The sequence below is a fragment of the Haliotis cracherodii genome, unplaced genomic scaffold (assembly GCF_022045235.1).
Source record: "Haliotis cracherodii isolate W230 unplaced genomic scaffold, xgHalCrac1.p SCAF_5, whole genome shotgun sequence".
Lineage (NCBI taxonomy): Eukaryota > Metazoa > Mollusca > Gastropoda > Lepetellida > Haliotidae > Haliotis > Haliotis cracherodii.
In genome coordinates this window covers 29146469-29161115 of record NW_027266308.1, presented here as the reverse complement: position 1 = coordinate 29161115, position 14647 = coordinate 29146469, and the positions used below count along the sequence as shown (strand labels likewise).

Below are 14647 nucleotides of genomic sequence, written 5' to 3'. Positions count from 1 at the left end.
CGCTTTTAGCAATATTGCAGCAATATCACGGCGGGGGACACCAGAAATGGGCTTCACACATTGTATCCATGTCGGGAATCGAACCCGGGTCTTCGGCGTGACGAGCGAACGCTTTAACCACTAGGCTACCCGACCGCCCCTCTACTGTCTATACTTCGTGGACTTGTATTTCCACCATGAAGCTACACATACATCCCCCCTTGGAAGTGATGGCAATGCATCAACTAATGATTGCACTTCAAGAGAGCTGTAGTGAGGACAGGCCTGTTGGGTGTGTTTGTTGTGCACAATATCGCACACGGTGGCCTCGAAACCAGTGATTGATGTTATGAGCAGCAGTCCACGCTGCCGATGTACATTTACTCAAGCTATCAAACAAGTCTCCGAGTCTAACAACCCGTACGGCTGTAATTGGTTAGTGTGGACCAATTCTAACCAGTAATGGATGGAAAAAGTCATTGAGTGACGCCGTTTTTTCAGTGGCTCTGAAGTCATAATATCCCCACAGTATATATACATCATGTGTTGGTTGTATCGAGAAGTATGTGTACTGGTCAGTCAACGGAAATTTGTTGTTGTTGTAAATTTACATAAATACAAGTATAAGAGTGCATTTAGACTGGTCATTTATTATGGGTGGGTGGTGAATTGGTCTTAGGACTGTATCACGTGTGACTAGCACCCAACCCCCTCAAGGTTTCCGGTTTTGAGTTTATATTAAGAAAGTCCAATGTTCATGATGTTTTCTTTTCTTTAGAGCGGCGGTCGGGTAGCCTAGTGGTTAAAGCGTTCGCTCGTCACGCCGAAGACCCGGGTTCGATTCCCGACATAGGTACAATGTGTGAAGCCCATCTCTGGTGTCCCCCGCCGTGATATTGCTTGAATATTGATAAAAGCGTCGTAAAACCAAACTCACTCACTCTTTTCTTTAGAAAAAGTGAGAGAGTTTTTTTTCTCAATGTGTTAACAGCTTTCTTGTCAGGAGCTTACACACTCGCGGCTTGTTCTGTCGTAGGACCATCTGGTTTGAGAGTATTTCGCCCATGCGCACAAAATAGTGGGGTATCGTAGCAGACGAGGGACTCTTCTTTCTTCGCTTGCAAAGACACAGAAAGTCGATAGTAAGGTGTGTTTAACATTTTTTCTCGGTCAGTTAGTGTTTTGACATCGAACTGGATAAAACTTACCTAAACCATATGTTTTATATGAAAGATGAAGTACAGAAGATGTTTTTTTTGGTGAAATTTAAAGCATCACCTGGGGGATAAAAGTCTGGGGATGAGGGTGTTACATCTCATACAAATCCGAGGGAAAGTGTTTTATCAAATATACATTTGCGATTTAAGATGGTTTAAAAAGATGAATATCTGCGTACACATTTTCGTAAACGAAAACCAGTCGAAGACATGGGGCACGAGTTGCATGCACGGGTCGAGAGTTAACTTGTTTACATAATAGAAAATTTGACTCAATCGGCGCCTTGTCAATTTCGCACGTGCAATACGACCTTCTCGTGACAACACGTACTGGTTGGTTGGTTTGTTGTTTAACGCCGCACTCAGCGATATTCCATCTATAAGACGGCGGTCTGTAAATAATCGAGTCTGGACCAGGCAATCCAGTGATTAATATCATGAGCATCGTTCCACACAATTGGGATCGATGACATGCTTTAACCAAGTCAGCGAGCCTGACCACCCGATCCCGTTAGTCGCCTCTTATGACAAGCATAGACGCCTTTTATAGCAAACCTGGGTTGCTGAAGACCTCGGATCTAACTGGTATTGAGTTTTTGCTTTCAATGGGTTGCTTATGTGTCCGTGTTTGAATCGTTCTGATAATTTAGAAAATAACAACATACGGTATCATATACTGTCAGTAATAATTTATAATTCTCCAAAGTATAACTTTAAAATATTTTCCAACAGTTCATTAGGCCCCAGCGGCCAAAGTTGTAGCGAGTTTACAATCATTAGTGACAAGTCATTCAATGTGAAAGGGTTCGAACACCAGGAGCGGAACACATTTTTAGAAAGTTAATCAGAAGATAACATCCCCGATTATGATATTTTAATCCCCCTAAAGAACAAAAGTATGACGTCATAGGAGGTTTCAGACCATTTTTTTCATTAACAAAGACATAAACATATGTTTTCAGATCTTCATGTGTTATCGATAAATTGATGTCCGGACATTTCATTGAAACCGACGACGTCATCCAGAGGTTTCAAATGCCAACAATATAGAACTAATTCGTTTAAAGCGACCTACCTTTTATCCCAAATGATATATACAGTAATGCAAGACTTGTGTTCATGAAAGCACAAAATCCGATCGGTGATGGGGATTCCGGTCACGTTTTGCATTGCCTTGGCTATATAATGTGTTATGTCAGTGTATTCGTATACATGCCCTATTATCATCTGGGGCCGATATTCCCCGACACAGGCTGTCATCAGTATGGCTCTCTCATGCATGACACAGATACTGAAGTGTTTGTGATGGATGGACAGTTTGTTTCCTAACCAACCGATGGAAATAACTTTTACCAAGCAGCATACAACGACCTGGCCTGCCGCCATTTTGTTGTGAATTTTTGGTAGATATTTCTCATGAATATGGAAAGGGTTTTCTCGCTTTTATTTCGATGCTGACCAAGGCAGCTGGTGGGGAGGAGGTGAGCCGAATGATACACTCCCCTATACCTTGACGTGAATACAGGAGACGGGTGTTCAAGGTAAGTGGTTTGACTAGGGAACATCTACAGTATATCACTGTAGATGCATTAGTCAGCACTCGTCCCTTTCTGTACCCAGTGGGTAGAAGACCAATAAAAAGTATAAAATATATATTTTATCAATAATACATTTCTATATTTTTTTCTTCCTAATGCTTATGTAACGGCGTGGAGTCTTCACACAGATGACACCCTTGTCAGCTTGCTGAAGAGGGTTTCACCTCTTTGGTCACATGAACGAGGCGTCCGACCTCGGATCAGAAGGTCCCTGTGGTTCGAATCACATCACTTGACTCTGACAGTTTATGGCCGCTACACTTATTTCACAGGAATATAGCCAGTTCGACATTCCTACTGTTATCTAGACGGGGTTTATTTTACTAAACTAAATGCAGATATTCTGCAGTTCGTTGTTGGTTTGTTGTTTAACGCCGCACTCAGCAATATTCCAGCTACAAGGCGGCGGTCAATCCAGTGATTGAAATGAGCATTATTTTGTTCAAAATATAACTTTCGCAAATCCTGCCCAGGGATAAGGATATTTCGCTCTGTTTGACATTACTAGCTTTTGCCGAAATTTTGCGATATCCGAAGATTACCGTATATCAAAGGAGGCAAAATACAAAATCCATAATTTAAATCAATTACCTCAACAAGGAGTGTACAAGACATTTCGTGTTTGCCGACCGATATTTTAATCTGAAATAGGTTACATATGTAAAATGTCAATTTCATATTGTTTGGGAGCAGTGACACTCCAACTCAATATCCCAAGTTTACATGCATTGCTAATTACATTCATGTCGTTCATTTATATACATGTAAGGGATAGGAACCGAAAAGTGCTGCCAGCATCATCGTTATTGCACAGGTGCATGCTAATTATTATTTTTTGTAGGTCGCGTCACTTTGTCATTTTTATACACGTAAGCGATGGGAACAGATAACTGCTGTCATCAATGATATTGCACAGGTGCATGCCAGTCATTTGTAGTCGGTGTCACTTTGTCAGCTACTAACACGCCTATCTCGCGCCGACCTCTGACGTGGGTACGTTTCGACACACAACCGTTTCAAAGGTAAGTGTCCAGAAGAGTGCTGATGCTAAAGTGAGTGAGTGAGTATGGTTTAACGTCGCTTTTAGCAATATTCCAGCAACATCACGGCGGAAGACAACAGAAATGGACTTCACACATTGTACCCATGTGGGGAATCGAACCCAGGTCTTCTGCGTGACGAGCGAACGCTGTAACAACTAAGCTACTCCAGCGCTCCTGCGCACGCACGCACACGTCGCTATACAGTCCAGTGATTGACATGAGCATCGATCTACGCAATTGGGATACCAAGGCATGCATCAACCAAGACAGCTAGCCTGACCACCCGATCCCGTTAGCCGCCTTTTACGGCAAACATGGGCTGATGAAGACCTATTCTAACCCAGATCCTCACGGGTTACCTAAATAAGAAATACCGAAGATCTTGACGGTATAATATGTATTTATTGTTACTGGTTTTAAACCAGATCTGCACGATTTTGCGTCTATACAGATTTAATTATAAATGGATTTATAAAACGAAAATGGAGTACTATGGAATTGCGGATTGACAGTGAAGCGGGTACCGAATAATACCTTATACTCAGTAACAAAAGTTTAGCAACACCATATTTAAATGCACAAAATAAGAAAACTCAAAAGAGAAATGTCTTTTTTTTATTATCTTGACCATTGTGTTATTCAATGTGACATTCATGAATGTTCGACGCATTTGTGACAGCAATAGGAGAGATTAGGAAAAGTCACCCAAAGGACATGGGGGTTTGTTGACCATTTTCACACATGACTGTTACTATCCCTCAGTAGCGAGTGTGACGCCCACCGACCTGTTGTACCGCCACACAACGTTTACGCATTCCTCTAATGAGCTTCCTGATCTCACCAAGAGTGATGGTTGCCCATGCTTGTTGGAGGGCAAGGCCAAGGTCACGAATGTTGTTGACGTTAGGATGGTTCCTTCTGAAACGTCTCCCAAGGATATCCCAGGCGTGTTCAATGGGAGCAAGATCTGGAGATCTAGCCGGCTAATCGAGGACATCAATGTTGTGTTGTTGCAGCAGATTCTGAGTCAGTCGAGCTGTGTGGGGGCGCGCATTGTCTTGTTGGAAGGTGTGTCCAGGGTGAGCTCTCATGAACGGTAGAACCACTGGCGTTATCACCTGAGCGCAGTACCGTTGGGCAGTCAGAGTGTTGTTCAGCACAATGAGGTCTGTTTTCCCACCCCAGTGTATTCCTCCCCAAACCGTAACACTTCCTCCACCATATCGATCATGTTGAATGACGTTATTAGGGTCAAATCTCTCTCTACGTCGTCGCAATACGCGGGCTCTTCCATCCGTAAACCGAAGGCAGAAGCGGGATTCATCTGTCCATTGTGCATGGCGCCATCTTTGATGGATCCGTGTCCAGGCGACTCGGTCTTGGATGTGACGTGGCGTTAAGGGGATGCGTCGAAGTGGACGTCGAGCCCGCAAACCTGCTGAATGTAGGCGATTACGGATAAGCTGTGCATGTAAACGTGTTCCAGTTGCGCGATGAAGTGCTTGAGCAAGTTCTGGTGCACTGTTTAGTCAATTACGCCGTGATGACGTCACTATGTAGCAATCTTCCCTTGCTGTGGTTTTACGGGGTCTACCGCTGCGAGCTCGATCTTTCACGGTCCCAGTCTGTGCAACACGTGTCTGTAGACGGGAAATGGTGCTGTAAAGCACATAAAAGTGTCGCCCAACTTGTCTCAAGCTCATCCCTACCCTTAAAATGCCAATGGCTTCATGTCGGGCATTTTCAGGCATTCCTCTTCGTCGACCCATGATTTAAATCGTGTAGAGTCCAGTGTTTTCCTTTCAACAATGAGGTGCCAATAACGTTTCATCGAGGTTTTATAGCGATTCATGAGACCAGATTCACGGGAGTCCCGATGTGAATAAAATCACGTGAAATGCACGTGTAAATGAAGATGTCACTAAAAATCAGCGTAACTTGGTGTGTTGGTGCGATATGTTCTCTTCGTGAAGTCAGTGCATTAGTCCGTTTCTGATATTTTCTCATTTTCAAATAATGCTCAAGATTTGGGTGTTGCTAAACTTTTGTTACTGAGTATATATCTACCGAGTAATCCTATACAAATTATTTTTATTCCACTGGAGCGATCGTTTTTGCTCCACATGTCGCATCTTTGTGCATGTAAACGATGATTGCAAATGATAACTGCTATTCGCTATATACAAGTGATTATGTATGTATTGAAATATTTTCACTACATTACATATGATATGATTAAAATGATACATATGCTTTGCATAAATTGCCTGCACATACCGTGTGTCATTACGGACCTGTCACTGCGTTTGATGGCTACTTCAATTTATCATGAGTGTATGAAACTGTTAAATTGCCTTACAGTTAATGTTTAAACATAAAGTATCAACTGTAAACCTATTTCATCTGTACTACAATATACCCGTGAAGATTCCGGGTTAGAATAGGTCTTCAGCAACCCATGCTTGCCGTAAAAGGCGACTAACGGGATCGGGTGGTCAGGCTCGTTGACTTGGTTGATACATGTCATCGATCCCAATTGCGTGGATCGATGGTCATGATATAAGTCACTTGATTGTCTGGTCCAGACTCGATTATTTACAGACCGCCGTCATATAGCTGGAATATTGCTGAGTGCGGCGTTAAACATCAAACCAACCAATCAACCAACTGTACTACAATAAGTCACCAAGTATTAAATAACAAATAACATCTGGAGTGAGTAAATACGGTTTTACACCGCTTTTAGCAATATTCCAGCAATATCACACATTGTAACCATGTCGGGAATCGAACCCGGCTCTTCGGCGTGACGAGACAACGCTTTAACCACTAGGCTACCCGACCGCCCAATAACATCTGGAACCTGCTTATCTCTAGCTGTGGATCTCTCTCTCTCTCTCTCTCTCTCTCTCTCTCTCTCTCTCTCTCTCTCTCTCTCTCTCTCTCTGGGTCACTATAAGATTAAACACATGCAATGAAACCTATCTTTTTATGTCAATCTTAGAAAACATGTTATTATTTAGATTTTAGTAACTATTTAGATTTTGTCATCAGTATTATCTAGATCTTATTGAGGATGAATATCACTTCCTGTTCATATGCCGGAAATATGATAATCTAAGAAGTATCCATTTATGTAGACTCTCAAATATATCTTCAGTTATCATCAATGTTATACGTCATTTGTACATGTATCAGGATATAGTTATTCTCTCTCGCTTCTCGCCAATGTGCTGATGGATCAATAATGCTATGATCAACCACCTGAATCGAGCGATACACACAACTGTCCGTGTTTGTGAACATAGTGCACTCGCGTTACCTCGCTATAACGCAGTAAAGCTTCCACCCACTTAAATCTTCTGGAGCAACAGTCATTCTCCAACCTCAAATAATGTTTGACTGATACTACTGGTTTACACATCCATGTAATGTTTGTGAATGTAAACCTCGGTATAATAAACAACATACGGGAATTAGCTGTGTCGGTGTTGCCTCGAGTTGCGCAATCCAGGACTACACCCAGACAGCCATAACCTTGTCAATACTTTGTTGTGCCCTGGTCATACTAACTCGCTATACCGCCAATGGTTGACAGGAAGTTTTCATACTAAATATTGCATTACTTATGGTATAATGATAATTTACCAGTACTGTTTCCAGTATTATTATGTCAGAGATGTTAATGCACTTTAATATAGCGCAGGTACAGTTTGTGTAAAATATATGCAGCTACATCCAGTTAATCCAGTCCGTGCGTCTGTGGGAAGTCGGGGGAGTAGGTATTGTTACGGATTAACAGGGTATCCATTGGTACGGTCATATCATGGTGAAACAATGCCACTGTACTATCATTGTTAAAATGGCAGCCTGACTGTAAACTGTAATGGTAAACAGTGTGATCATCTAGGATGATACAGTTTTCCCCTGATTAACTATATGTATAGTATCATCCTAGTCTGTCTCTCAGTCCCTGAATCATATTCTTTTCCCTTCCGCCCAACCCTTACTGTAATGCTACAACTCGTAATGAAGCAAGTCTACATTTTCCACAGGTTCTGAATGTTCCATCTCACTAGGTCTTTCTTTTCAATTTAAATGGAGTCGTTTAAATTGTTTCTATCAAAATTGTGTATTTCAAAAGAATTAAGCGCTAGTCTAAGTATCATCCATATTTGCAGGGCTATATTGTGGTGGTTGTGTTTAATTATATTGTTTGATTGCGATGATCTACTGAAGCAAACCTAAAATCCTATGTCATGTCGCGTGGTCGGCCCAGCTGCTGCAGTATGTCACAACTTACCTGAAACCCTAAACTCATGTTTGCGCTTTTTTGTGATAGTGTATGTAGTGAGAGACGAAGCGATGCCGCAAATCACTGCACGGAGTTTAGAAACAACCGAAAACTCTTGTTTGCGCTTTATTGTGATAGTCTATGTATTGAGAACGAAGCGATGGCGCAAATCGCTGCATGGAGTTCATAACCGATCAATTAACGGCTTTCTTTAGATGTGTACGTCAGTGACTATTTATAGTCAAAGTAGTTGCCAGAGTGAGGCTCATGTGCTATTTATAGACGGGCTTGCACAACCGATAGAAACTTTCAACTGGTATATAAGGCTAGACATTTTCCATATTCAATTAACATTTACGTTTCCCGACTCGAAACGGGCTAGAACTCAACAAGATGGTGAAAAAGTCTGAAAAACACGGGGTTCGGTCAGGAAATACCCTGCGAGCTTCAAATACCCGCTTCAGTCGCAAATACCACACTGAAAGCTGTATAGTAAGGGAGAGCACTAACCTTAGCAGACGACAGCCAAATGACGAAGCAGACGACTCTCATCTTGACGCAGATGGAGTATTCTACTCTCTCAACAAAAAGGGAAGGTGGGCTTTGCCAAAACTGATCAAGGAGAATATAGATCATGACGAGCACGACGTTAGGGTGTCCATGTATCAAAGACACAAGCTCAAGCGCCAGTCAAACTGCGTGGAGTTTTCATGCAGTGAGGGACTAGTGAAATCGGTCGTATCGACTTCGGGTTACTTCAACGACAGAAGTGTACTTCCAAAAAATAAAGCAAAGGAAGGAAGGAGGAGAAGAAGGAAGGGACAAACAAAGACAGGTCAGTCTAATGAGGGGGCAGGGGATGAAGGCCAGTCTGACCCTGACCCCGATATAAGATATGACGTGTTCTATCCCTCACCCGCGACCAGCTCCCTCTCTCACAACCCTAAATACATGTGGTTACTCAATGATGGTGAGTTTAAGTCAACAGGGAAGGGTCGCAAAAAGAGGGAAAGAAGACACCCTTTTGTGAACTGTTACGAACCAAGCCTGGACTCAGAAGAGTACGATTCATTTGATGACCAACAGAGCGAAAATGAATCAGATTCTAAATGTGATGTTCCTGGGGAGGTTCAAACACCAGAGGTGATGTTGATTGATGTGTTAGAAGCAGCAGAACGAGCTAGGGGGTTGTGTACCGAGCAGACAAAAAGACGAAGAGTGAAGGCAAAGAAGAAGCCAAGCAGGTCTGAGGAAGACTGGGTCCTGGTGCCAGGTAGAGAGGACGAAAGTGACGAGGCATACTCCACCAGCGATGATGATAGCAACACCTCCGGGACTACGTTCACTAGGCTCCCTCCAACACCGAAGATGGAATCTGTGCGAATTATCCTTCAGTGTGACATAATACATCCACACCAACTGCAGGAGACATTTCAACATAGGTACATGGAAGCGCAGTGTAAGCCTCGTAAGTTCATCATAGACACAACAGAGGAGGTGTCTAATGCTGTTAGGAAATCCAAGCAAGCAAACATGGGGTTTCTAGGAGGACTGGATTTTTCGTCTTGTCTGGTATTTGTACGTGATGCAAGTTACGACACGGGACTAGATGTTTATGGAGTGCAGTTCAACATCAGCTGCAGTGTTGACACAGTTCGTCTTGAAACTTTGTTTGATCTGATGCCTACCACGGTACCTGAGGTAATCCAAGCAGCCGCCATGTTTGCTTCCACCCTGCCAGCCGAAAGCTTCCAGAAGAAGGAGATGGGTGAAATGGCGTCAGCTCATCAAAAGGTCATGATGTTACAACTGGTGACCTCTGTCAACAAGTGGAAGACACACAGCCTCCACCTTGACGACGTGAGCGCTGATAAAGGAGACGACTTTGTTCATGTTTCTGAAAATGAAGCACTCGCTGCCGCGCCAATGACAACAAGCCAGGACAACGAACGGAAACAACTACAATATTGTAACATCTGTTTCGATGAAATCAACCCTGAGCTGTTCGGCAGTACAACGTCAAGCTGTGTCCTGCAGTGTGGACACTGGTTCTGTGACGAATGTTGGAAGGAACATATTATGGAAAGAATTCACTCTGGTGCTTTAAAGGTAAAGTGTCCCGAGTACAAGTGTGACTCTGTCACTGACACAGCGATGCTTCTGTCTCTCGTCAGCATCAAGCACGTCCAGCTGCTGCAGAAACAGAGGGCGAATTTGGATGTAGAGAGTAGTCCAAATCTAAAATGGTGCCCGAATCCAAGATGTGGCCGGGTATTGAAGAGACGAAATGACGGAAAGGATTCGGTCACAGTTAGTTGTGAGTGTGGCAAGGTCGTCTGCTTCTCTTGCCTCAGAGACGCTCATTGGCCAGCTTCATGTGAGCAGACGATACATTATGCACAGAAATTAAAGAAACATGGCGATGACGTGCTAACAGATGTGCCGCCAATTGGAGTGCGGGGGAAAAAGTGCCCCAAATGTTTCCGCCACATCGTCAAGAATGGAGGATGTAAGTGCATGGTATGTCTTTGTGGATACACGTTCTGCTGGATCTGTTGTTCAGCATGGGAAAATGACCATTATTCCATGAAATGTCAAAGTGTCGGAACATTCAGAAAGACGATCAAACATGTCGATACTTCCAGTCGAGGTCAACAGAGCAGTTTGTACAAAATGGCGGTTGTCAACAGAAAACATCGACAAACACGAAGCGTGCGAGCTCTCAAGTCCACAACCGACTCGCTGAACAACCAGCTGCAGACTCTTCTGCTGAAGGGGGTTGATATCGGAGCATCGCATATCCAAAACGATTGCACGCCTGTGACTGCCAAGCACGTGCACGACTTCCTCGTGCAGATGATGCAGCTCAAGCTTGAGTTAAACCACATGATCGAGTACACGGCAGTGCTTTTAGACGCCCGAATGCTCAACAGGGGAACACGAAAGCTGACTCATATTTGTCACAGACTAGACTCGATCGCCACGTCTCTGGACGCAGACCTAGCCAGCAAGGGGAGACAAGAGCTGTTGAGGGTACTTAGTAGCCTTGGTTATCTCCGCTCCCTGGCTAGGCGGGGAGTTACCGCCCTTGTCAAACACCTCGCTTTGGTTGAACAGAGCGAAGAAGTTGACAATGAGTAAAGACTGTGGCACGTGACAGTGTTTCGCTAAACGTATTTGGTTTTGAGAGTGTGTTCAAACGTTTCCAAGCGTAATCTTTGAGCGAATGACATCATGAATATGTGTTTCTTGATATAAATGTATTTAAAATTTGTGTTTGTTTGTTTACACCATAGTAGAGTGGCAATGGGGAATCAAAGTGGCTGAAAGCGTCACCTCGCCATGCTGAAGACACAGGTTCGATTCCCCACATAGGTACAACGTGCGAAGCCCATTTTTGGTCTTCGGCGCCGTGATATTGAAGGAATATTTACTCAAACCACTAACCGCCTCCGTGGTCTAGTGGTAGAGCGTCTGCCCGGAGAGCCGAAGGTCAGGGGTTCGATCACCGGCCGCGTCATACCAAAAGACGTTAAAAGATGGTACTTGTTGTAACCCTGTCTGGTGCTCGGCATTAAGGGTCTCGAACAAGGACTGGTCGGCTCGGAGTCAGTATACTGTGTCTGAGTGGGATATTCTTGTTAAACTGCGACATGGTATCTCAGTGAGCTAGCACTATTAATCGGCATCAGTCCGGACTAGTACAAGCAGCCACACAAACACACACACGTACATGCACGTCGCTATATAAGTGCAATAATCTTCGACGCGACGTTAAACCCAATTTCACCTGACTACTCAAACCACTGTACACTACTCATAAAACACTTATATCTCACAATGCATCCGCTTATGTATAACTATGTTCCTGTCTAGAGACACAAGTTTGCCCGCTCACAACTCTATACTTTAACAAGCGGCATAAAGCAACATTCACTCATTCACGAAATTGAAAGATTCACTTTAAACGACAGTGAGTGAGACAACTGGTGAAATATCTGACGCATTCTCTGATGCCGGTCGATAATTTTGGAAATGTCTTGTATATACATAAATCAGTGAGCCACGTCAGGGTCAAGTGGATGAGGGTGTCTTTAAATCACGTGTAGCAAGAGTGTAGCCATGTTTTTGAGCTGGGGAACGATCAATGAGCGCGGGTGACCCAGTCGCCCAAGGCTGCACGACTGCCTGTGGAGAGTTACGTCCATAATAAGGCGTCCCAGGAACTTAAAAGCGTTGGTTCGAATCCCAGCTTTGCCCTGCTTATATTTCTAGGTTTGTCAGCACCATACGGTTGTTCCTGGGTTTCCCCGAAGAGGTAAACGTCGGAGACGTGCATCACTTCCGGTTTCCCCCACATCAAGCTGACACGCCCTAATATAACTGGAATATACTATTCAAAGCGTAATGCCATGCTTGCCGTAAATGGCGACTAAGCCTGTCGTAGGAGGTGACTAACGGGATAGGGTGGTCAGGTTCGCTGACTTGGTTGAAGCATGTCATCGATCCCAAATGCGTGGATCGATGCTCATGATATCAATCACTGGATTGTCTGGTCCAGACACGATTATTTACAGACAGCTGGAATAGAGCTGGAATATTGCTGAGTGCGGCATAAAACAACAAAGCAACCAACAAAATCGTAATGGTACAACCATTTCAGTAAATATTTCATTTGAGGATCTGTCTGAAGCGATCGGATTGTTGTCGTTATCGCGTGAGGTGAACGAATCCACTTGACCTATCAAACAAACCTTTCTCTGATTCAATGTAATTGCAGTTTACTTTAAATGCACATATTTATCATAAGAGTACACTATTATATGCTCCTGTGCAGATATGGGTTAGAATTCAGCAGCCCATATTGGTCGTAAGAGGCGACTAACGGGATCGGGTGGTCAGGCACGCTGAACTGGTTGATGTATGTCATCATATCCCAATAACGTAGATCAATGCTCATGATGTCAATCATTGGATTGTCTTGTCGCCGTCATACAGCTGGAATATTGCTGAATGCGGCGTTAAACAACAAACAACATTTTAATGTCGAAAAATAAGGTTGGAAGAAGAAATAAGAGGCTTCTGAAAATGATACCTTCTTGAGAAATACCTGCTGAGAAGAGAAGGTAAACCAAAAGCAGCTGGCGTATGTGAGAAAAGTTACCTTCTCAAAGATTTTATCACATCTACTTGTCATATCTAGCTTTTGGAACTACTGTTCCTTGAAGGTACTTCTCATATATTGAATGGCATGAAGCGCTGTTTGAGTTTTGTACTCGAATCTGCTGATACAGGTTGACACAACGCCGTCAGATTAATAGTTTGCACTGACAGTTCAAGGGAGATAACAGCTCTCGCCTTGATTTGTCGATCAGGCCGCGAGGAGCTGCACGTTTGCTGATAAGGCGTTAAGCAATAATCAGGTAATGATTACGTCACAGCTAGGCCAGTACGTATCAGATATATGTGAGAAGGATGTCCAAGTGACGCAGGCCATGAGCGCTTACTACTTTGACAAAGCTAACGAGTGCGTGACTTAACAATTTTCCAGTTATATCACGGTGGGTCATTGTAACGTGGGAGGATGCAGACGTTGACCACTTTGTTGAAACCCGATTTGCTGCTGACAAACCTAGAAACAGAATTTGGGTGAACTGGGATTCGAACCCACTATCATAGGTTTCTGTCGTTCCCAAGGGAAGCAACTCTGCACAGCGAATTGCGGCACCTTAGACATCTGGGCAACTCGTTAAATTACATAGCAATGAGACCGCCTCCGTGGTCTAGTGGTAGAGCGTCTGCCCGGAGAGCCGAAGGTCCTGAGTTCGATCACCGGCCGCGTCATACCAAAAGACGTTAAAAGATGGTACTTGTTGTTACCCTATCTGGCGCTCGGCATTAGGGGGCTAAAACAAGGACTGGTCGGCTTGGAGTCAGTATACTGTGTCTGAGTGGGGTACTCATGTTAAACTGCGGCATGGTATCTCAGTGGGCTAGCACTATAAATCGGCATCAGTCCGGACTAGTACAAGCAGCCACACTCACACACGTACATGCCCGTCGCTATATAAGTGCAATAATCTTGGACGCGACGTTAAACCCAATTTCACCTCACCTCACATAGCAATGAAGACAATATTACAAAACTGGTATTTCTAATTAGGTCAATGATTATAATTCGATAATAACCAACTTTAGTCCCTTGATTGTGTATTTAATAGAAAATAATTTAATTTATTGTAATTAAACAGGTGACATAATGATGATTTGCGGGCTATAAACCAACTAGAGAACAGCAGCTGGTGTGGTTGAATTGTGTGACTTACTTTTCCTGACTTTAAATTAAGCCTAAACATGCTCCAGTTTAATGGAAATACTATTTGTATGAAAACTTGTTTGATAGGCATTTCTTTTAAGTTAAAGGGTGACAAAGTAGACACAATTTATGGATAACAACTTTTTTATATTTTATTGTTTATTCATTTTCCATTCATTTTTTATGACTCCATCTCCAAG

At 43.4% G+C, this 14647-nt stretch overlaps 1 protein-coding gene across 1 annotated transcript; it reads left to right on the top strand.

Annotated features, from left to right (window-relative positions):
• The first annotated feature begins 8496 nt into the window (after positions 1-8496).
• Positions 8497-11403, top strand: LOC139442376 (uncharacterized). Its single transcript, XM_071223177.1, has one exon. It carries the CDS (start codon positions 8525-8527, stop codon positions 11270-11272), a length of 2748 nt encoding a protein of 915 aa, XP_071079278.1. The 5' UTR covers positions 8497-8524; the 3' UTR covers positions 11273-11403.
• Positions 11404-14647: the final 3244 nt, after the last annotated feature.